This window comes from Boleophthalmus pectinirostris, unplaced genomic scaffold (assembly GCF_026225935.1).
Source record: "Boleophthalmus pectinirostris isolate CB_2022bp ecotype Guang Dong unplaced genomic scaffold, ASM2622593v1 HiC_scaffold_4, whole genome shotgun sequence".
In the NCBI taxonomy this organism is placed as follows: domain Eukaryota; kingdom Metazoa; phylum Chordata; class Actinopteri; order Gobiiformes; family Gobiidae; genus Boleophthalmus; species Boleophthalmus pectinirostris.
Genome location: NW_026571353.1, coordinates 21,343,690 through 21,365,615, shown reverse-complemented (window position 1 = coordinate 21,365,615; position 21,926 = coordinate 21,343,690). Strand labels below are relative to the sequence as shown.

Below are 21,926 nucleotides of genomic sequence, written 5' to 3'. Positions count from 1 at the left end.
GAGAAGCAAAAACAGCAGACAAACACACACTTGCAAACAGAATGTCTAAACCATGAACACAAGACTAGCCACAATATATTATAATTACAGATGTCCAGAGCCAAAGCTGTCAGTAGATTCACACCACAGCATTCTTACAATGGAGCATCCGTCTGCTCTGAACCAGCTATAGCCAATTATTAACCCGCAATATTTTTCCCCTCCAAACCTTGTTTTCCGCCCAAAGGAAGAGTGGACAAGCTGATCCGTGACAACTCTCCTGGCACCTGACTCAGCTAGACAGATGTGGTTACAATGTTTCTAGTACAAAAATGAACATCCAAAAACAGGGGTGAAAAGAAGCCATAGGTGAAATATGATTCTCCATGGTGAATTGTCATAGCTGAGGTTTGGACAACTCCACACTCATGTTTCCTGCTGTTGCAATCACTTAATAAAGGAAAGCAATGTTTTTATCTACCTAAAGCAACAAAGATCATTTCGGGCTGAGCTAAGAATATTCCCAATTGCCAAAGTACTGACTGTAAGGTGATCGTCTGCCCCACTTGGTTGTTCTGCACATTTAAGTGGTTCCTGTAGAATGTTTATCATCTTCAATTATTATGTCTAAATGTGTAAAAGTGAAATTTACCAAATGAACGAGTCAGAATCCTTAAAGTTCCTTGCGTAAAATGTGTGCACCCTTTTTAACTGCAACACAAATCTCAGTATATGAAACAGCATGTATTTTATAGGCACTGGACTGTACATATTAATGTGAAATTAATTTGTTTCAGTAAATAACTTTTGATAACGCTGAATGTGTGATAACATTTTGAGTTTCTTGACTCTGACCCAGAATGTCAGTTTTGAGGCTGACACTCTACAACTAGGAGTTTTCAAAATGTACAATTCTTACCTGAGTCTGAATGCAGTGTATCATCTTCGTTTTCTTCATTTAAGGAAAACATTAATGACTCCTCATAATCCTGAGCAGGAAACAAGGAACAAAAAGCAAACGTTATAATGATATGAGAGAGAGTAGAACAATTTTAGGTCACCATCTGTGGGGCATAAAATACCAACACTCTCCAAATGGGAAACACGCACAGGGCTGTTTTTTAATGTGAGACAGAGCGCTGTTTTAATGCCAAAACAGCAACATTTGGCAGTTAAAGGAAAAGCATAGCACCTGGATTGACGCCGGGCTCACACTAACTGCAGGTCTGGCACGTACTTTGAGCGGGTTGCTTGCTACGACAACTGTGGTGCGTATTTGACCAAAGCAAGTTTCACATTCACACAACACTCATCTGATGACCACACTGCTGCTGTGTTGGGGGAAAAATAGCCTTCTTTTGGGTTCTTTCCATAGACCCGTGCCTCACCCACACTCTTCCAGTGTATCAGTGTGCATTGTTTTTAATGACAAGTCCCGCACTGCTCTTGCAGTCAGTGTAAATCCGCCGTTAGACAACATACAGTATGTTAATAAGTTAATATCTATAGGAAATACATGGAGATAGTGTTGTCATTTATCTTACAATAACACTCAAGAAACAAGTTCATACTCACAAATATATCCTCATTCTTTGTTGGAACCATGTTTCCTTCCTCAATATCAGGATACAGGGCTGTAATAAAGAAATACAAGTTAAGCCAAGTGGTATCTACAAGTTGATTCACTATTAGCCATTGCTAGTCTCGAAAAATACACGTGAAAGTAGTAATAAAAGTAAAGTAACTAAAATTGTGATATTATTTTTGTTTTCGTTCTTAATATAAAATATGCAGCAATACAACTCCGTCTGCCCAATTGTGTTGCAACACCAAAACTCTACACAAGAGGGCAGTGTCTCCTGCATAAAACCACCACTATTGCGGCAAAAGAAAAAGAAAACGCAGTCACATAATAAAAACGACAAGCTTATGATCAGATACCCAAAATCAACAAACCTCAAAACATTTATCATGCTTCTCTCGTATGATTAAATCATGAACAACACTATCTTTTAACAGCTACAGCTACATCAGTTTGTAGTCATGGTAAATGAATATGATTTTTACCATTCTCCACAGGGTCATCCACAAGTTGTTCCTTCTCCAAGACAGACTCCACTTTCTCCCTTCTTAATGCCATAATCTGAGACATAATAATATAAAGAAAAATATAGTCAACAAATTAAAAACATATACCAGTATATTGTTTCTGACTCTAATTAGTTCTGAATTCTGTAATTGATTCACCTCTCTCAGGAAATCCTCATCATGGAGCCTGTCTCGCAGAAGTAGTATATCTGCATGTCGGCTTTCCTCTGAGCTCCACCTCAGGTTCTGACGAACTGTTAATGTCAGATTTTTTGTATCGTGACAAAACCTGAGCAGGCGTGAGTGGTCAGCCCACACCTGGGACAGTCCTGCAGGGGGTGTGGTCAGCGGGTTGGGTGGGCTGCAGGACCAAACAAAATACTAGTAATCAACCTGTTTAATAAAATTCAAATTACTGTTAATCCAACTTACTTTGTTCAACATGTGTAAAAGGCTGGAAGGTATACTGACTATTGTTTTGTCTGTCATTCAATATTTAGACTTAACATGTCATGTACATGTGTTCAAGATTTATGGATTCCTCACTGAACCCAGACGATTTAGCCCAAAACATTCTTAAGTTTGACAGGTTGTACTAACAGCTGCAGAGCTTTTTATGTGACCATAACATAACTAGCTCATCAATAGACTTAAGAAATTGATAGAATTTCTCAGTTGAGAGAATTTGTCATTAGTTTGGCAGTCATGGATAAATATCTTACTGTGTAAGTAGCTCCAAAAGCTCAGAGTTTCCTGTGGTCTGTGCCAGCTGTAGAGGTGTGACCCCCTCTTCGTTGGGCAGGCTGATGGCCATTAGACCCCCAGGCTGACAAAGCAGCAGCTCAGCCAATCGACACAGACCAAACCTTACTGCCAAGTGCAGAGGAGACTCTCTCCGGTTATGTTCTGAAAAACACATTAGGTATACACTGTGTCATGTAACTGGTGTAAAACAGCATTAGAATGCAACATTTACAGAGAACATCATACAGACAGGGTTTGTTATTATAGTGGGATATGTTTCTGCAAAATGAGTAAAGAATTTGCTAACCTACCTGCCAAAAATGTTTTCACTTTTATAGCTTCTACTGCCCCACTAACCCAGTTAGATAAATCAATTCAACAAAGAGGACAGTATCTGACAATGCCCATTAGGCATTAAAAATCCATGCTATTTAAAGCAATTACTTTAGTTTCAACACTGAGACTTTTAAGACACTGATAAGTCTTGAGAGTTACCTCTGACTTGTAAACGCTGCTGTTAAATGCCAGTGTACCACATAAAAGATAAAGCATTTAGTATTTGAGCCAACATCAGAGATTGAATGGAGATTTTACTTTATCAGCAATACACTGATGTCATAAGCAGGGTTATGAGATTAACTGAAGACATTTAGAAGGAGACATGGCCTCGAAACAGACTGCCTTAATTGTATTAACCCAAAATCAAGTTTGTTATTTATGTAGGTGGTTCGACATAAACACTGGACAGATTGGTACAAGCTGCTCTGTACAGTACCAACCACACACACACACACACACACACACTTGGCCTTAGATTGATTGAGTTCCCCTTAGGGTTATTTCCAGAAGGAAAGGCTCTAATAACTGCATTATACCCTGCTTAATTAGCTTTGATGAATTCAACAGAAATACACATATGACGATGTCCACTTCCGATTTCTCAAGCATGGAAAAGGGGAATGAAGGCCTGGAGCACAGAGGTGGGAAAGCAGAGGCTGGGTTGAAAAGTGCATCGTTGTTGTTTACATTTTATGAGAAAGTTGGAGTATGTTTCTAAAACTAAAGTTGGTAAATTCACCTGCAAATACACATACCTTAACCCTTAGTTTTAGGGTTTTAACACCACAAACATAACTAACATAAATCATATTTAAGTAGGTTCTCACACTCACCGCTTTGGCTGCCCAGCACGTTCCAGCTGTGTGGAATATCTAAGTTGGCCATAGCCAGAGCAATGCAGCGATCCATAGCCCAGCGTGAACTCCCCGGGCCCAGGCTGAAGAGGTTGCTCAGCTCCTCATGATCTGTGGCTCGGAGACGATGTCCATGGATAATCAGGTGCTCTGCAAGGTCCTGCGAAAAGAACAGCATATTTATGGGTTTCACACACTTTTCATCATTCAAAAGATATATTGTTTAGAGTTGTTAATTTCTACAACAGCATTATTCATTTTTGTCACTCTGGAACCCACAGATACAAACATACTTTTTTTATTATTATGAACAACAGAATAAAACATTTAACAATACATTGATAATAAACATGAAAACAAATGACACAAATGCATAAAACAATACATAAAAGAAAAAAGAAAAAAGAAAGCTCACAACTGTAGTCTTAAAGGTAAGTTTTCTCATCAAGGGTCCGTCTCCAGCTCATCTCATGAAAATGCTATTGCAGGAATGTCCAGCAGTATGGTATAAACTTATCTATCTTTCATTATTTATTAAATTACAGGTTTGAAGCAATTTTGTGGAACATTACAGGCAAAACAACATTTCCATAGAGATTACAAGGTTTTGGACCGCCCACCTAAAATCTCACAATAATGTCACTTTAATTGCAATATATTGCTGGTTTTCAGATTACAAGACTACATTCTAAAGGCCAATATTATTTAATACAAATGGGCGACAGCTAAAATAATTATTGTTAAACTGCAGATTTTTGCTGCTATAGAGGATGTTTTGGGTCTAGTCAAAAATAGAAATGATCAGATTCAATATTTGGAAATTTATGTTTCTGATATTTCATGGCAAAGTACAAAATAATCAATAGGGAAAGCTGTGTCGTGCCTCCTATCTGAGAGTATGACATCACCACATAGTAGAATCTGAAAAACACTAATTAAATGTTCTTTACTGTACCTGGGCATCATCTTGTACATACTCCAGTGAAGCCCCGCCTACCCACATGAGTCCTGTACTTTCTGAGAACAAGTATGCTTGAACAGACACCATCTCTGCCATGTTATGACCTGTAGAAGAAAAACACAAGATAATGATGCTGGCTGTAATGTAATTAGAGTCTGCACACTTGTTCATAGTAACTAATTGGAATCTAACTTCAAATTACTGCATCACATGACTGAATAAACAAACCAATGAGTAGTGCATTCACAGAGTAGAATTCAGAAGAATATTGACTGTTTCCATGGAGTAAAAAAACGAAGCTATCAAGTAATGCCTCTGTAGTAAAAATTTGGTAAATATTATTGTTTTTATTTGTGCATGATTTATCACACAATTTAGTTTAATCAAGAACAAAGATCACAGTGTACAGTACAGGGAAGTGTGACGGATTGCTCTAAAGGCTAATTTTTATATAGTAATGACATTATCTGAAATGGCCAGTCTCAGTAGAGTTTTTTTTTCCATCTTCATTATCTTCACACATATCTTTTGGTCTAAATATCCTGAAGGAATAAACTAGACATTGCCCAGCAGCAGGAGAGCAGTTTGAAGCTTGTGTTGTCTCTGCAGAGTCCAGTAATGGCAATACATTTGTCAGTGGGTCTGTTCCTACAGGAAGCTGATAAGATTCTGCCTTTCCAGATCTCGACACAGAAAACGTGTTTGTGTGAATGGAACCAGTGACAGAATACTCCTCAGAAATACTGATCAACAACAGTGCTTGTATTTCAAACAAACAAAGCGTAAGCATCTTTTTAGCAATTGCAAGATGTAACTCCTCTCAGTACGATATATTCCCTATATCGGGGTCCTCAAACCTTTAATGTCATGATCCCCAAAATAACCAGGCAAAATAATACTGATAATAAGTGCCTGCACTGTGCCAAGAATAAGGGTTGGGGCTTAAAGGGGCACTAGCCTCCTCTAGAATGGCCAATGCTCCTTCATAAGCCCCCAAAGATTTTTGCCCCGCTTTTATAGCACATTCAATTTCAACTCATTTTTTAGTAGTAGAACAGAACGTTCATCACAGAACGTAATTCCATATTAGGGTTTAAAAATCACTATGGGGCTAACAAAATTTAATGTCGTTTTAAAAAGCAAACATGATAGGGGGTGAGGGTGTGCTCCACTGAAGCTCTAAATTAAGTTAAGTGAGCACCCATATTAGCACCCCCATAGCTCCTCCAACCAAAAAATTGTGTGGAGCCTCCCCTGGGTGTGGAGCAAATGCTACACAGGACTTGTGCACATACCAGGGACGATAAAGCAGAGCATGATATCGCTGTGAGCCCTGGTCACATGGACCAGAGTGGATCCTTCCAGTACCACATAGACCTCTGCATCCTCTGGCACTGAGTCCAGCCCCTCCAGCAAAGTGAACACTTTGGCTTGGCCCTATCATGAAAAGACAGATAAAACGCAAATAAAGAAAGGAATATCTGAACAGACTTCAGGGTAAGGATTTTCCATAATGCGGAATTTTACATTTGTGTGAAGCACCAAAATCCCACAAAAGCATTGCTCCTAGGAGAGCAATAAAGCATTTTTCTTCAATAAACACAGGAATGTTTTATACCAAGAACAAATACCTATTCTGATCCTCAATTTTTATCTCCACTAAAGCATTTTAAACAAAGTAAAATTTTACTTACCCATCATATAAAAAAATATACTTTGTAAATCACGTTTATATTTTTGGTTTATTTATGTATTCTCAATTCTTTCTAATAAACTAGAGCATGTACTGAGTTTTATGTAAATAAACAAATTAACTGAAGCTTTGAATGAAGAAGAGTTATTTTTTAATAGTATCGATGATTGTAAAATCATAAATGACAATGGGTTTCCTCTTTTATCATAAAACATTAAACACCAAACATCCCTACTATGTACACTGTAAACCAAAGAAACCAGCAGAATGAGACCAGAGAAAAGAGAAGGCAAATTTATTATTATATTTAGTAACAGTCCAGACCAACTCAGATTTGTGTAGCTGGTTAACACAATGTACAGACAGTTCTTCATCAGATCCTCTTGATTAGCTCTGCTCCCTTAGCTCATGGCCTGATTTCCAAAGCTGTAAAACTGAGTGCTTTTCTCATTCCCTCTCTTTATTCACGCACAAATACTGTTCAGTTCAAAAACCTGTATTCAGAATCAATCAACCAATTTTTTATACTATTTTATTATGAGATAAGATTAACTTATGCTGTAGGTATTTATCATCTCTATTGTCAATTACCAAAACATCAATATTTAAACTTTCGAAACCAGTCCAAATGAAAAAGATTTGAGTATTGTCACGCCTTCTTTATACAGCCAAACCTTGGATAATACATACAACTATTCAAAAGCACAAAAAGCAAGTACACAATGAGTTTCAACTGAGAGGAAAAAGTATACAAAAACACCACTGAATGAAATGGTTACTCATTTGCTAGTTATATAGCACTCTACTTTAGTAAGAGCACCAAGTGAAAGGAGTTGATGAATGATACTATTTCTTTCACTGTAAATACATTATTATTTACAGCAAATCTTATCAGAACAAGGCCTCATAGAAGAGATCTTTCATGGCCCAGTCAACAAAAATACTCCTGTTGCACTGCCCTAATTTACCAAAAAAGTCAAGTATACTAACATAGAAAATGTATTCATGAAATGTCATAAAGTGGAAAAATAAGCCTCGCTTATTTATACCTTTATGCAGAACAACACTTGTTGCCAAAAAAAACAACAACAACAACAACAACAAAAACACAACAAAAATGACCAGTAAACCTTCATTTACTGCTTTGTCCAATTCTTATTTTTTTTTATAAATTGAGGTTAAATAATGTTAATACTTACATAGAGAGGCACTTTCCTTCTGCTCAGCTCCATTAGAGCTCAGCTGCACAGGAAAAAAATGAAAGTCATAAATGAAAACAAGGCCATGTGACTCTTCATTACTTATTATCCTGCCAATCTCTAATCTCTCTAATCCTGAAGAGTTTGTGATAGCCTACTTAATCTTCTGCCAAAAAGCAGAGATCCACAGACAAGACAGGGGAAATCCAAATAATTAACTTATTTGGTAATGTACAATACACTTCACTAAATATATAACCTACGGGCAGTATGGGTCAGATTTGCAGAAGACAAGTCCAATCAAAATGAGGGTTAAAACAAAACATAATAATTCGTCCTAGGTCAACAGAAAGATTTTACATTAAATTAAGTATCTCCTCGTGGATCAAGTCTTAAAAGACTCCTGTCCTCTCTAGAATTCCTAAAATAACAAAACTTTGACGGAAATAAACTATTGGCTAAAACACAAATCCATGATGGTCACCTACCTTTTAGTAAATCTGAAACAGCCCACTTCAACAACAGCTCATGGACGACCATGTGAGCCACTGAAAGCTACAGGTTTAATGGATGGCGTGAAGAGAAAGACGTCGACCAGTGGCAAACAGCTGCATCCTCTCTCTGAGTCTGAGTGACCCATGGCTCGATCATTTGCACATGGATCATTTGGCCAATCACGATCCTCCTCCTCGTTCCGACCACAGACTGACCTGTGGAAACTTTGGCGCCCTCGGGTGGATGGAGAATAAATAACATACAAGAAGCACATTCTCAAGATCCCAGTATGGTCACGTTGCTCTCTGGTCTCTAGATGGCCTACGTGGATTGATATAAAACTAAGAAATGTTTTGCTTCGTTAAAAGCGTGGTTTTATATTTTGGCGAGGGGTTTGTTGCTTGTTTTATCTGACATGTATTTATTATTAAATTACAGGTGTTTATAGGTACAGGAAATGCTTATAAATCATGTAAATCATGCATTCTGCAGGAACATGACGGTGGTGGACCCTCCACCAAAAAAGTTACACATTTTTCACAATAGGCCATAGCTTTGAATCTCTTCAGCGTAACAATAACAAAGATTCTCAAATCCAGGTTTTAATGTACTCAAGTCATCACACAGACAACTATTGTGCAAGCCTATTACCTTAACATATTTTTAATTGCTTATGAAAACATTTGAATAGAGATCACTGACACACAGTCGCTTCATTCATACAATTCCATATTAAAATATCACTTGTACAGCTGTATCAAAAAACGTGTCCAAATATGAAGTCCGATCAGTCGATGATATACCCTACACAGATGGGTCCAGTTAGAAAATGCCACTGTATCCCATAGCTGAGTTCTCTTCACGAAGCCTGAATTTGAGGTGGGACAGTAGTACTTGGTTCTCCTTGAGCAAGGCCATTTTGTCTGCTGATACTGGAGCTTGGTACCTCTTTTTTGGGAAGGGAGCAAGCAAACATTGCATCAAGCATGCCAAGTACTTCCAGGAGATCTTGCTGATAGTCAATCTCTCGCTCAAGTAGATCTTGCAAGCGCAGCAGCTGACGGTCAATGACTGGGGACTGACCAATGGTTGACCGATAGATGTCAAGGATCATATCAGCTGCTGTTACAAGGACTGGTGCAAATCTGTGGTTCACCAAGTGCCTACATTACAACAAACAAGCATTAGTGAGTACAACTATTAATAGATGTCAATTTTACTGTAAGTGGTTGCATTTGACCCTGTACAATACATAGTACAACATATTGTAAAAGCAGCTCTTAAAGTACGTAAGACAGACTTTTATGATTTTTACTTAATTTGGTGGAAGTATAACTATTGTAAATATAAATGATATTTTTTTTTACAACAATTAAGATGCAATTTTAATGACAGGAACTAGAACTGTAAACAAATATTGGTGACATCACACTGGGGAGAATTATATCGAAAAGTTCGACACAATTTACATTACAAAATAAATTTTTTTCTAACCTTTCATAGGCTCTTTAAGTTAAAAAATGTGTGTTGTTTGAATCTATAAACCATTTTATCTTCTGAAAATCAAGAAGTGTGCTGCTAATGTTTGTTAGCATTACCTTGATTACAAAACTCTTCTAGCTTCTGAAAGTTGGGAAATGCGCCAATAACCTCATCGCATGGAATAATTAGGATGCTAAAAATGAAAAGTGAGGAATAACAACAAATACTTACCCAATGAGAAAGCTAAGTAATCGTGAAAGCCCTTGTTCGTCTCTTCCAGCTAGAGCATTCTTCAACTTCCCCCTTCGGTCCAACTCCTTTATAACAGCTACAGCGATCTCTGGCTTTCTTGTTCTTATATATGTCTAAGATGTGCACAAGTAAAATTAGGAAGAACAATTCTGTCAGACAATTAAAACTAATTTTTCCACCTATTAAAATAGTAAAAGCACAGTTATACAGTAATAGTTATACCTCCAAAGCTGTATCCAATGCCTTAGACACATTAAACTTCTTCAGCTGCTTATCGTACTTGGCCAGGTGTTCTTTTAGTGGCTTACCAACAAGATAGTCATCCTGGAAAAAAAAAAAACAGTAAAATAAGTCTAAAGCTTAATGGAAAGCTGTGATATCCTGGAGTTTATTTTTTTGTTTATTTGTCACTTGCCTGTTTGGGCACATAGTTCTTTCCCTTCACAAAGACACGGTATGAAGGGCGTCTTCTCTGCTGACTAACACCCTCCTTAGCGTCTTCAGGGCCTTTTCTGTGTTTGAGACTTAAGATCCCATTGGTCATACCCACAACGATTGACTCATCATTTGGCTAGAAATGTGTTAGGGGAAAAAAAAGAGAGATCTACTGAAAATCATCTATGAAAAAAAAAGTTGCTGAACCTTGCTAACGATATTAGGGTAGCATTGTGCTTGTCAGAATCTTGAGATCATCATAAATCAGTTGATGGATCACTCAAGAAATCATCATTGTATATAAAATGTAAAGTCACAAACTGTCCAAAAGATATGCCACATCCACGTACTGTCCAACAAAATCAACACTGAATACTTACAGCCAAGGCAAGACTAAGAATGGAGGCAGCATAGTCAAAGTTGTGAACAACTTTGTATGTTGTTGTATTGTACACCTTGATGTGCCTGTAAAATAACAGTTATTAAGAATGAAGGACATTTTAACTCAAGTTACATTAATGATTGCTGGGTTGTTCACCTGTCCAGTGAACCAGAGAGTAGCCTCTGCCCATTACTGCTGAGACATAAGCATGTCACAGTTTTGTGATGGTTTTTCAAAGACACAAGTGGCTGGCCAGCCTTCAGTAGATCCCATACTTTAACATAGCGGCCTCCTGGGAAATAAACAACTACATTAATTGGTGGTAGACTCATTCACGAACAGCAACTACATGCAGCATTCAGCAGTGACTTAAAACTGTAGTCAAGATGCCATATGCTTACCTGCTGAAACAAGGAGTCCTTCTGAGGGATAAAGGAGGAGACTTTCCACTGGATGACCATGATCCATGGAAAGCACACTCTTATCTGTTCTGGTATCAAAGACCTTCAATGTATGGTCATATGATCCTGGAAAAAAACATTAGACCTAGTTATATAGACATTTCTGTGGCATAAATCTTAGCTGGACTTAATTCTATGGACCATGAAAATTATACATTTAAAAACAAATGTCTTGTTTCTCACCCGTTATGAAAACATTGCTGTTATGTTTGCTTGTAATACCACAGCGAATATAGTCTGTGTGTTCTTGATAAGATAAAAGCTCAGTGGAATTCGGGATGTCCCAAAGCCGACAGGTGTAGTCGTCCGATCCTGTGAGGATCTGATATCGGTCTGAAGTAAAATCTGTGACATGCACTGACCTGAAAAGTAATGTGGATTATTAGACTGATAACACCAAGTAGATTACTATATAACTACATTAATATAATACATATTCATAGAAACCTACTTCGTGTGTCCTTTAAACATTCTGAGAGCGACTTTCCCACTGACGTCAAAAAGTCGCACCACTGCATCCTCACATCCTGCAACTAGAAGCTGGCCATCTGACCTAAACCTTCCACAGTATGCATTGTCTTTGAATTTAGTAAATGTTTTCACTGGCTCTTGGGAAAATGGTCCATAAATGTGGATCTAAAACCGTTAAACAACATTATTGGTAGAGGCCATTATGCAAGAAAATTTGACAAACAGACTTTGCTTACCCTGGTGAATGCTGTCACTGCAAAATTATGTGGTGCCACAGGAGAGAAATCAAGATTGGTGATGGCTCCGAACTCTTTTATCTGAATTGGTGCCTAAAAACAGATAAAACATCTTAATGAGGACTGACATTAGGAAGAGAAAGTAGCAAGTCATTATTTTATACCAACCTTATAGTCTTTCCAGTAAAGTGTTTCTTGAGTGACCTTTTCTCCAAGTTTGGGATACACTGGTATTTGTGTGGGTTTAAATGAAGACATCTTAGTTTTTATATTAAACCGACAAAATGTTAGGAGGCTGTAAAGAGAACATTTAGAAATCACTAGTTAAGATGCGCATAACTCGATTTACACATTATTACACAACATGATACACGATCACTAAAGGACCCACCGCGCATAAACTGCCAATGGTAGTATGTTAGGAGCCGAGTTATGACAAATCTAACTGATAGATGTGTAAACGGAATAATTTGAAGACTTAAATTGAGGCAAAACTCAACTCCATAACACAGTACCAACGGCAACACTACATGTCCACTGTTTACTCGCAAGTTTTAAGAGTCACGATTACAAAGACTACTTACGCATAAAACAAAGATGTTCGTGAAACGTATAATCGTATCACAAATGTTTGAATGAGTCTCTATAGTGACAAATCCACATTTTAGCGAGTTGTCACGTTGCCTCTTTGCTCATAGGAGGCCGCCATTACTGCAGTGTCGGCAACTTCCGGTGTTGTGCCGTAAATATCGTTACTTCCTCTCATATCCTCCCCATTAACCCCTCAAACGCCAGATTCCTTGATTATTTTCTGAAACATTTATTGTTTAGAAAGTTTTTTCCAAAAATGTAAGGTTGTCAGAAAGAAAAAATATATAAATTAACTAGCACGCCTTACGTCACTTCCGATTTGTGTTGCTCTGGTCTTGTGCGTGGTCCGCGTGTTTACAGTCCCACTCCCAGGTATGACTTTTATACTTTTGCACATAATGTACGCTTATAGCATGGGACAGCATGAGTGTAGTTTACTCCCGTTTGTGCGTGGCTTCAAAACTGTGTACCCTTTTATACTTTCCCAACTTATAGTTGAACCTTAATTGTAGTTATTGGCTGCTGCCGTGCAAGTAGCCAAGTGTGATAGCTTATCTGTAATACCTCCTCGCTCTACTTGACTTGACTTGACTGTTGATATTCTTATCAGTGTTGAATGAAAATATGTCAAAAAGTAAAATTTAAATAAAAATATATATTTTAGATTTAGACAAACTTGATCCACAAGGGAAATTACATGGACGCAGAAATCTCCACATTAGGCAACAATAACAAAGAGCAAGAAAATTAAGCATAGGTCACACTTGAAATTTAAATCTTTGTGCCCTTTTAAATAGTCTCATTCCCTGTAACAAAGCCAACTTCCTCAGACTGTACACTTCACTGTAACTGGCAAATTTGCCTGTCACTCGGATTGGAAATTATGAACCCATAGGAGAAGTGCGTGAGTAGCAGATGACACGTGTCTTTTTGTCTGTTTAAACTGCTTAAAAAAAATAACAAATACTATCACAATCCAACACTCTGGATTATCTAATTGTCACGGAGTCAGATCATAATCTTTTTAACATCATACATTTTACGCACTGAGAATTGACCTTTTACTTCTTCTTCCTCGTCCATGTTATGTTAAAACTACACACTATTTAATTAGGGCACATTTTTTTTAATTTATCACTGCCTTTTTTTCTGCAGATGAAGGAATCGATAATGAACCAAGAGAAGCTTGTCAAATTGCAGGCTCAAGTCCGCATTGGTGGCAAGGTCAGGAACAATTCAATCTTACAATTTAAAAAAAAAAAATATATATTGATTTAAGTTTCACTTTTTCTGTAAAAGTGGACTTTTGTATTTTCTGTGTATAGGGATCTGCACGCAGGAAGAAGAAGCTGGTCCATAGAACAACTACAGCTGATGACAAAAAACTGCAGTTGTCACTCAAAAAACTGGGGGTCAACAGCATCTCTGGGATTGAAGAAGTAATTATCTACATTAGAGACAATTGTTTTCTCATCTTGAAGATTGAAGATGAAGATGTCATTTTAATTTTATTCCTTTATCTGTATTTCAGGTGAATATGTTCACAAATCAAGGAACAGTAATTCACTTCAACAACCCAAAGGTTCAAGCCTCACTCTCCACCAACACCTTTACTGTCACAGGGCATGCTGAAAACAAAGAACTGACCGAGATGCTGCCAGGAATTCTACACCAACTCGGAGCTGAAAGTTTAACCAATCTGAGGAGATTGGCGGAGACCCTACCTAAAATGGGTATAACTCTAACATACAGTTCATTCAAAAATTCATCAACAAATGTTTTAACCATTCCACCACTGCCATGTTCATATCCTTCAATTTTATTATGTTACAGGCAGTTGGACACCTAACTAAAATATACATTGTATTAAAACACTGTATTAAAAATAACACTGTTATCCCACATTAGAAAGTTAAAAACAGATTTTTAGAAAGTCTTGTAAACATGAAAAAAACACCCTACACCCTACCTCACATTTTAAGTTGCTAACCTCCAAGGCTACAAAAATATCAGATTTTTTATTATGTGGAGCCTAACCCAGAGCTCCAAACCTCTGCCCAAACCCAGACATTGTCCCGGGTATAGAGGCTAGGTGCATCAATCAAGTTTGAATAAATGTCCGGTCACTGAAGTTTAGACCATTTCTTCTCATTTACACACTTGCCTGCATTTAATGCGTAAAGGTCATAAGACATATCCCATTCACTGTTAATTTAGCACTTAATGATGGCCATGCATACAGTGGTGCTTTCTGCTCTTAAGATGCACGTGCATCCTCTGTGTTAATGAACAAATAATCCATCTATACCAAAATAAATAAGTGTAAAGGATTCTTATTATTTGAGCAATATCTTCATTTAATTTTACTGTGAAGGTTCCTTTTTTTGTAAAACTAAACCATTGTCTTGTGGTGTATCTTTTCTTGTTGTATGTCTTAACTAAGATTAGTATTCTAAATATAAGTGGTATTTTAGTGATTCAGTTCAGTGATGGTCAGGGGGAGAAAGAGAAAGGAAAATTGAATATTCAGGATTTTTATGGACAGTTAATTTTAAATCATTTTATAGCTATAGATATAGATAGATTAATAGCTATTATTTTTGTCAGTCAGAAGTGTTTGTTTACCTGCTTTAGATGTTTCGGTTATGTCCTATAACCTTCCTCATCTGCATCCTGTGGGTGCAGTGCCCTCTAAAAGTGCCTCTGATGCATTTGTAAGAAGTGTGATAAGGCCGTACACTTCATCAGTTTATGCTCCTTGGACCTAATTTCCGGATCTCAATGGCCTCTCAGTGGTGGTATTATAAACATGTAAAGCAGGTAAACAAACACACCTGTCTGACAAAAAAACTATTGCTTTGTCTATTTTTTTTCCTTTAGTTAATACTACTTGGATTATTTTTGGTATAATTTTTTAAAATAAAATAAATTTTGTCTAGGGGTGGGCGATATATCGATATTTTAAATATATCGAGATAGTTTTTAAACTCGATATGAATTCTGACATATCGTATATATCGATATAATGCTTATATTCAATTCTGATTTCGCCGCTTCGCTTGTTTACCTTCTCTCTCGTCGCCTCCGCACCGCCGCCTCCCTGATTTTGTTTGCTTGTGCCTCCTTCACTCCTCACTACCACCGTGAACGCCGAAAGTTGGTGCCAGTGAAAAGCTTCAAGCACCACGAACCTTTTCCACCATTTACAGACAAAACCATCATCAGCACATCCTCATATTCCACCGAGTCGAGTCCTTTAGCCCGAAAGAAGCAAATGAGCCATGCGCTTAAGTTTCGTTTCTGTAAAATGTAAACACACGTGCGCAAAACTGCATTAAACACATTATTATTGCAAACGGGCTGATGTGGCTCTATAGTCGTTATGCTTTATATCTTGTAAAGTTTTAGCAATGTAAAGTTTATTTATGCAGAAGATTTTAATGAATAATCTGCTGCAGTGTCACTTGTACAATAGTGTTTGGAAACGTTCGGTTTGATCTGCAGTGGATTGTGGGATAAAACCTCAGAGCTCCTTATATATCGAGATATAGCAAAATATATCGAGATATATTTTTTTATCCATATCGCCCAGCCCTAGTTTTGTCCAAAATTTGTTTGTTCTATTCTCAGTAATCACCGGCAAAGTCAACTTTGCTATCAAATTATGCTTTATGTTGACCAGATTTTTGTGCCCCCTAATCTTATTTTTGATTCTTCGTGTCATGCCGTTATATACTGTCTTTGTTACGTTATACATGTGAATTTGTTGTGTTAAACAGTTGATTGTTTCCCCAGACGGCGATAACAAGGCTCCACTTGTTGCTGCAGAAGAGGATGATGAAGTTCCTGGTCAGCAGACATAAAAATGAACATAAAAATGAAACAAAATGTTCTTCATCACACACATCACTAACGTAAGTGCTTTTATATTTTCAGATCTCGTGGAAAACTTTGATGAAGCTTCAAAAAATGAGATTAAGTGTGACAAAAACTGAGAACCTACCCAGTCCAGAACATCACTGTGGACATTTTAACACTTGTTTTCTATCATGTTTTTTAAAATCTTTCTCAACTGTTACATCATTCTATTCCTTGTTTACTAAAGTATAACATAAATCATTTATAAACACATTCACAAAACTGTTGAAACTATAACGTACTGTGTAAGTGCAAAGTGTATAATTAGACCCTGAAAGGTCATAACCTTAACTTTGGTTATTTTTATTTACACTAAGAAAATGACAGGCCACATTCTTTTGAAAAAGTTGGGAAAAAAAAGTGATGAATGTGAAACCAAAACTCACAGGACAAGCAGTTTCAAGTCAGTCACTTCAGTCATCAGGGGCATTTATCAAAATACAATACAAAAGGAATGTTTAATATGCTTACTGTCATATATATAGAGAGATATAGATATATATAGATCTAGCTATAAATCTCCTTATCCATATCCTGGGTATAGAGGCTTGGTGTGTCGATCAATTTTGAATGTATGGCTAACCACTGAACTTTGGGCCATTTCTTCTCATTTGCCATACTCACATAGCTGCATTTAACGCGCAAGGGTCATAAGACGTATCCCATTCACTAATGTTGATTTGGCAGCACTTCATGATAAGCACGCAGACAGTGGCGCTTTCTGCTCTTAAGATGCTGTGTTAATAAGCAAATAATCCATCCATATATATAAAATAAATAAATGTAAAGGATTCAGTTATTTGAGTAATATCCTCATTTATCCTCATCCTCATTTTTCTGTAAAACTAAACCATTGTTTAGTGGTGTATCTTTTCTTGTTATATGCCTTAACTAAGATCAGTACTCTAAATATAAGTGGTATTTTAGTGATTCAGTTCAGTGATGTTCAGGGGAAGTCCAATTTGAGAAAAGAAAATTGAGTATTCCGGACAGTTCGTTAAAATAAAAATTTTAAATTTCCACATTTTAATTATTAATAATATTATGTTTTTTGTTTCAGACAGTGTTGATTCATGGCAAACCCCAACCTTCACGCCCACATAACATACGCTTTTCTACCATCATGAGTCTATTTTACACATGCGTTATCTGTTGATAAAATTTGGCATGCAAAACAAAAAAGAGGAAGTTCATGTTTAGCAGCCATCGTGTTTAACAGCCTCTTATCGCAGTTTCTTTCTCACTTTGGAGCTACTGTTGCTCATGATGCTGACTGTGTGGGCTGAATGTAATGGTATAAAGTCACCAACACTTCTACGTAAATCAATCACTTGAATTATTTGACAGCACTCAACATTTGGTTTTAATCACTGTTCATTATGGTAAGTCCAAAATATTTCTGTACTGTGGTTGTGCAAATGTATCGGTGTTTGAGTACTTTTTTTCTCACAAACAGGTGTGGATCAATATTCTGCTCATCTTTACAGTGGCTGCAGTTCATGGTTTGGACCACTTTCCTCTAAACTGTAAGGTTCTTCTGCCTGTTTTATCATCAGAATCAGAATGCATCTGTTATTTCAGTATAAAAATACACAGAAACAAAACACTTTTCTCAGGTCCAAATTATTATTATAGAATATTGTATGCAGTCTTGAAAACAACCCCCACCCATCCCCATTTTCTCATGTTATTGTTATGTTGTCTTGGTACCAGTGAGCGACTAGTGACAGTGATTATTTTCTTCTCTTTTTTTTCTTTTTTTTTTTAGATGTGACCGCTAAAGAAAAAGCCACACTGACATGCGAAACACAAGACACAGTTGTCACATGGACTCTGAATGACCAGGCACTCACAGATGGTGCTTTTGGGGGAAATATTCATCTGAACGGCTTACTTGTGACAGTGGATGAAGTAGATGCCCCTGTCCTGGGTGAATACGTCTGCTGGAGTGTGGATGGACACAAAATCTCATCCACATTTCTGCTGGCAGAAGTTGAGGACGATGACAGCCTTGGTAAGATTGTGTTCTTTATGTATCGGACCAGTTGCGTAAATCCACACGTCACAATAGAGTTAAATCAAATTTTGTGAGAATGAAGCAATAAAATCATGGCAGTAAATTCAGATTAAAGGACGTGTACTTTATTTTAATTTGGTTTAACTAAGATAAATGCCCTTAAACTAGTGCACCATATTGTAAAAGTAGCTAACTGAGAAAAAATTTGACTGTAAGCCATATCCTAGCAATATTTGTTGGCTAGAGGACATAGGAAACCTTTATTTGTGCCCCAGTGTTGGAATATAAAGTCCAAGACCAGTAGGAGAATAGACGTACACAATCAAAAAACAAGATAAATAACTATTAAAAATACATTTAAAGCTAATGAAAACATAAAATTCTAAATAATATGATTTGAAGCAGCTGCCAGGGACACAAGTTTTCATCCAATCAGAAACCCTGTGTGAGAAATAAAGAGATAAAATTTAGATGAGAGATTACAGAGATAAAATTATTACAAAAATCCCAGCTGATTCTGTCATTGTGCATTATCAATCGTACAAATACGGACACAAGAGTGTAGAAACACTAGCTTGGGACTTTCCCAAACAGTTTAAATTGTTAACTAAGTGAATGTGCACATCTTATACATTTGTGTGTGAGAGATCATGTTGATTCAGGTTTGGATTTTTAATTGTCATTGTAGAATCTCTGAAATGCCGGGCAAAGTCTTATGACTGTTCATTTACCTGCACGTGGGATGAAAATGATTATAATGTGGCGCGTCTTCGTCTAGGCCAAAACTGGTAAAATGAATAACATTTGCTCACATTTCATTAAACATGAGTATACTTACTCTAACTGCTATACCATGATGTTTTGTTATAGCAAGAATATGACTTGTCAGTGGGTGAACAGCTCAACGATGGGGCATGGCAGGTTCCACTTTGCGTTGTCTCACTCACTCTCACCATACGCTGAGGAGACAACAATGCTGGAGCTCACCGTCGAGGCCCTTGATGGTTTCTTCATCCTGAAAAGAACCAAAAGATTTTACCTCCGAGACATTGGTATGTGAAAATGTTATTTGATCAATATGCCAAATAAACATACATCACATATTCATACTTATTTATGTTATTTAGTTCAACCAGACAGCCCCCGTGTTGTCAGATGTCAGCCTGTTGGACAACAGCTAAATGTGACTATTGAGCCTCCCAGGAGCTGGTCCAGCCCTCACAGCTTCTTCAATTTGGAGAATGAGATTGAATACATCTTGAAGGATAATGGCGAGGTGTGTCCATGCTCTTTACCAGACATGTGAAATTGATTTATATCTTAATTATCATTGTCCTTTCTATGTTGCCAGATCAAAAAATCATCTTCTGCCCTAATTCCAAGAAAGATCAGCAAGTTCCGGGTGCGCTGCAGAGACTCCTACGTGCTCTCAGCCTGGAGCGAGTGGACGCCATGGAAAAATGTAACTTTTTGATAGCTTTCTGTTGCATTTGTTCCAATGTCTGTCTTCGATATAAATGTGACAGTGTGTGTTTGTGTTTTTCTATGTATGTATGTATGTATTTATTTGTCTTTTTTTCTTAATTTATTCTTAATTATTATTCTTAATTTATTATTGCCTGTCATTGGTCCTTGTTTTGTCTGTGTTCGTATCCATGGTGTGTTTTGTTCAGTGTGAAACAAGTGACTATTAAAAGAGCTTTAATTTCCTTCTACTTACTGTACATGTTGTGTTGCTCAAAGTAGCTAAGTTAGACACTTTATTTTTGCACAAGTTTACACATACATATGATATATTGAGATAATACAAACATGCAACTTTTTAAGTTAATACATTTTTATTTTTTTTTAATTACATAAAATATCCAACATTTGTCTTACAATTGAAGTTATTTAGGATTAGGTTTTGTCCAAATTTAAATACATGTACATGGGTTAAACAAAGATGTTCTGTAATGGGTAGGAAGTCCAAAGGGTTCAAATAATATAACTTATTTTGTTGTGGTTTTAGATCTTTCTTACAGTATAAAATATGTGCTATTATTGAGCTATGAGTTATTATTTTGAGCACGTACAATACATGTCTAATTTCCAACATAAATTTCTTGTTACAGGTGAAAAAAGGAAAAGGGAAAAAGTGCAAAAACATCAAAATTTCTCCTGATATAAAATGTAAGCGTGTGCAGTGCTGCAAACAAAACAAATGCACAAAGCTGTTAGCAGAATATTGAAGATGTATATTCTGTTACACTTCCTGAAAGTTTTGTGTTTAAAACAAATAAAATTATATTTTTTTTATTCCTGCTTTAAATGTGTTACTATCACAGAATCAAGTCCATACTAATTCAATACTATATGGGCTTGTTTAATCTAAAATCTATCATTTGAATCATTGAATCATGTGAAAACATTTTTAACTGATCAGCTAATAACATCCAGATGTAAGTAAAAGTATCACATGAAGAATTTACTTATGTAAAAGTAGTAGTGTAAAAATATAGTTAGAGAGTAAAAAACAAAAGTATTTTGCGCAGATTTTGAGATCTAATAAAATTTCAGATAATTAATAAAGATGTGTGCAGAATGATACTTTTTTTTTCCTAGCATTTTTTCTTTGTACAGTATGTATTTGTTTGCTCAAACTACAAATTTGATCAAAAATAAACCCATCAGCCTTTTCAGCAGATCTGAGATAATACTAAAAAATACTTTTACTTTTCAGTCCTGTTAAAAAATTTTGTGGAGTAAAAAGTACAGATACTTGCTTTCAAATGTATTGGAAGTAAAAGTAAAATGTATCCACTTTTAAATTGACTTAAGTGCAAATACCTAAAATGTACTCTATTATTTTTACTTTGTTACATTCCACCACTGCTGAATATTAAAAAATGTACAATATTAGTCTTTTAAATATGGCATAATTTTAAACATTAACATTTATATTTGGGTTTGTTATGACGTGATGATTTGAGGAACATTTGTCCCTCATGATGCACTTTTTACCCAAATTAGGGTAGTTAGTCACTACCCAAAATAAACTAACTACAGACCATTTCCTTGTCATAGTAAAACACAAGCTTTGTATATGACACTCATCTGCCTTATCTTATCTGGACATATGCAGGACCTAACATTTCTTTTTTATAAATAGGCATATCAGTATGAAAAATATGTGGTACATTTTTTTATTTACAAATTAGTCAAATGTAGTGTGGCAGTTAATAACAAGTCAAGAGCCAAAATTACAGAATTGACTGGAATTATATTAGATTTTTTAGTTAAATGCTCTGGACAAAAATGCTGTTTATCAGTGAAATATCTGCATGTTT

The 21,926-nt window shown here is 36.4% G+C and overlaps 4 protein-coding genes across 5 annotated transcripts in view; 2 read left to right on the top strand and 2 right to left on the bottom strand.

Annotated features, from left to right (window-relative positions):
- LOC110170059 (rho guanine nucleotide exchange factor 28-like) overlaps positions 1–8,792 on the bottom strand; it is a 40,277-nt gene extending 31,485 nt beyond the window's left edge. Inside the window, exons 1-10 of the mRNA XM_020935720.2 lie at positions 8,346–8,792; positions 7,858–7,900; positions 6,261–6,402; positions 4,960–5,069; positions 3,984–4,164; positions 2,790–2,973; positions 2,227–2,428; positions 2,047–2,122; positions 1,555–1,613; positions 899–968 (exon numbers count right to left, since the gene is read on the bottom strand). Of these exons, the coding sequence (XP_020791379.2) occupies positions 899–968; positions 1,555–1,613; positions 2,047–2,122; positions 2,227–2,428; positions 2,790–2,973; positions 3,984–4,164; positions 4,960–5,069; positions 6,261–6,402; positions 7,858–7,890 (1,057 nt within the window). The 5' untranslated portion in view covers positions 7,891–7,900; positions 8,346–8,792. The remainder of the gene's footprint in view (positions 1–898; positions 969–1,554; positions 1,614–2,046; positions 2,123–2,226; positions 2,429–2,789; positions 2,974–3,983; positions 4,165–4,959; positions 5,070–6,260; positions 6,403–7,857; positions 7,901–8,345) is intronic.
- Positions 8,793–8,984: 192 nt separating this feature from the next.
- On the bottom strand, positions 8,985–12,814 carry utp15 (UTP15 small subunit processome component). Its single transcript, XM_020941938.2, has 12 exons — positions 12,656–12,814; positions 12,240–12,366; positions 12,072–12,164; positions 11,816–12,000; positions 11,548–11,726; positions 11,305–11,430; positions 11,060–11,195; positions 10,902–10,986; positions 10,502–10,657; positions 10,309–10,410; positions 10,066–10,199; positions 8,985–9,515 (listed from the first exon to the last, which is right to left on the bottom strand). Exons 2-12 carry the CDS (start codon positions 12,327–12,329, stop codon positions 9,212–9,214), a joined length of 1,590 nt encoding a protein of 529 aa, XP_020797597.1. The 5' UTR covers positions 12,330–12,366; positions 12,656–12,814; the 3' UTR covers positions 8,985–9,211.
- An 88-nt stretch (positions 12,815–12,902) lies between these two features.
- LOC110157326 (transcription factor BTF3-like) lies at positions 12,903–17,379 on the top strand. Of its 2 annotated transcripts, none has more exons than XM_020921677.2 (6): positions 12,903–13,034; positions 13,818–13,886; positions 13,988–14,101; positions 14,194–14,395; positions 16,458–16,511; positions 16,599–17,379. In XM_020921677.2, exons 2-6 carry the CDS (start codon positions 13,818–13,820, stop codon positions 16,655–16,657), a joined length of 498 nt encoding a protein of 165 aa, XP_020777336.1. In that variant the 5' UTR covers positions 12,903–13,034; the 3' UTR covers positions 16,658–17,379. The 2 variants fall into 2 exon arrangements, with proteins under 2 accessions (XP_020777336.1, XP_055017179.1); XM_055161204.1 differs by having other exon boundaries at positions 12,974–13,034; positions 13,962–14,101.
- Positions 17,380–17,532: 153 nt separating this feature from the next.
- si:dkey-88e18.2 (interleukin-12 subunit beta) lies at positions 17,533–20,895 on the top strand. The gene is made up of 8 exons (XM_020921558.2): positions 17,533–17,962; positions 18,037–18,106; positions 18,349–18,594; positions 19,286–19,385; positions 19,468–19,649; positions 19,725–19,873; positions 19,949–20,059; positions 20,712–20,895. Exons 1-8 carry the CDS (start codon positions 17,960–17,962, stop codon positions 20,826–20,828), a joined length of 978 nt encoding a protein of 325 aa, XP_020777217.2. The 5' UTR covers positions 17,533–17,959; the 3' UTR covers positions 20,829–20,895.
- The last annotated feature ends 1,031 nt before the right edge of the window (positions 20,896–21,926 follow it).

Excerpts from the sequence above, each read along its gene's own strand:
- utp15 (XM_020941938.2), bottom strand. The coding sequence starts at position 12,329 with ATGTCTTCATTTAAACCCACACAAATACCAGTGTATCCCAAACTTGGA. Across the intron at positions 12,165-12,239 it reads TTTACTGGAAAGACTATAAG|GCACCAATTCAGATAAAAGA; the intron begins GTTGGTATAAAA and ends ATCTGTTTTTAG. Across the intron at positions 9,516-10,065 it reads TTACTTAGCTTTCTCATTGG|GCACTTGGTGAACCACAGAT; the intron begins GTAAGTATTTGT and ends GTTGTAATGTAG.
- LOC110157326 (XM_020921677.2), top strand. The coding sequence starts at position 13,818 with ATGAAGGAATCGATAATGAACCAAGAGAAGCTTGTCAAATTGCAGGCT. Across the intron at positions 14,102-14,193 it reads GCATCTCTGGGATTGAAGAA|GTGAATATGTTCACAAATCA; the intron begins GTAATTATCTAC and ends TCTGTATTTCAG. Across the intron at positions 14,396-16,457 it reads GGAGACCCTACCTAAAATGG|ACGGCGATAACAAGGCTCCA; the intron begins GTATAACTCTAA and ends TTGTTTCCCCAG.
- si:dkey-88e18.2 (XM_020921558.2), top strand. Across the intron at positions 18,107-18,348 it reads GGACCACTTTCCTCTAAACT|ATGTGACCGCTAAAGAAAAA; the intron begins GTAAGGTTCTTC and ends TTTTTTTTTTAG. Across the intron at positions 20,060-20,711 it reads AGTGGACGCCATGGAAAAAT|GTGAAAAAAGGAAAAGGGAA; the intron begins GTAACTTTTTGA and ends TTCTTGTTACAG.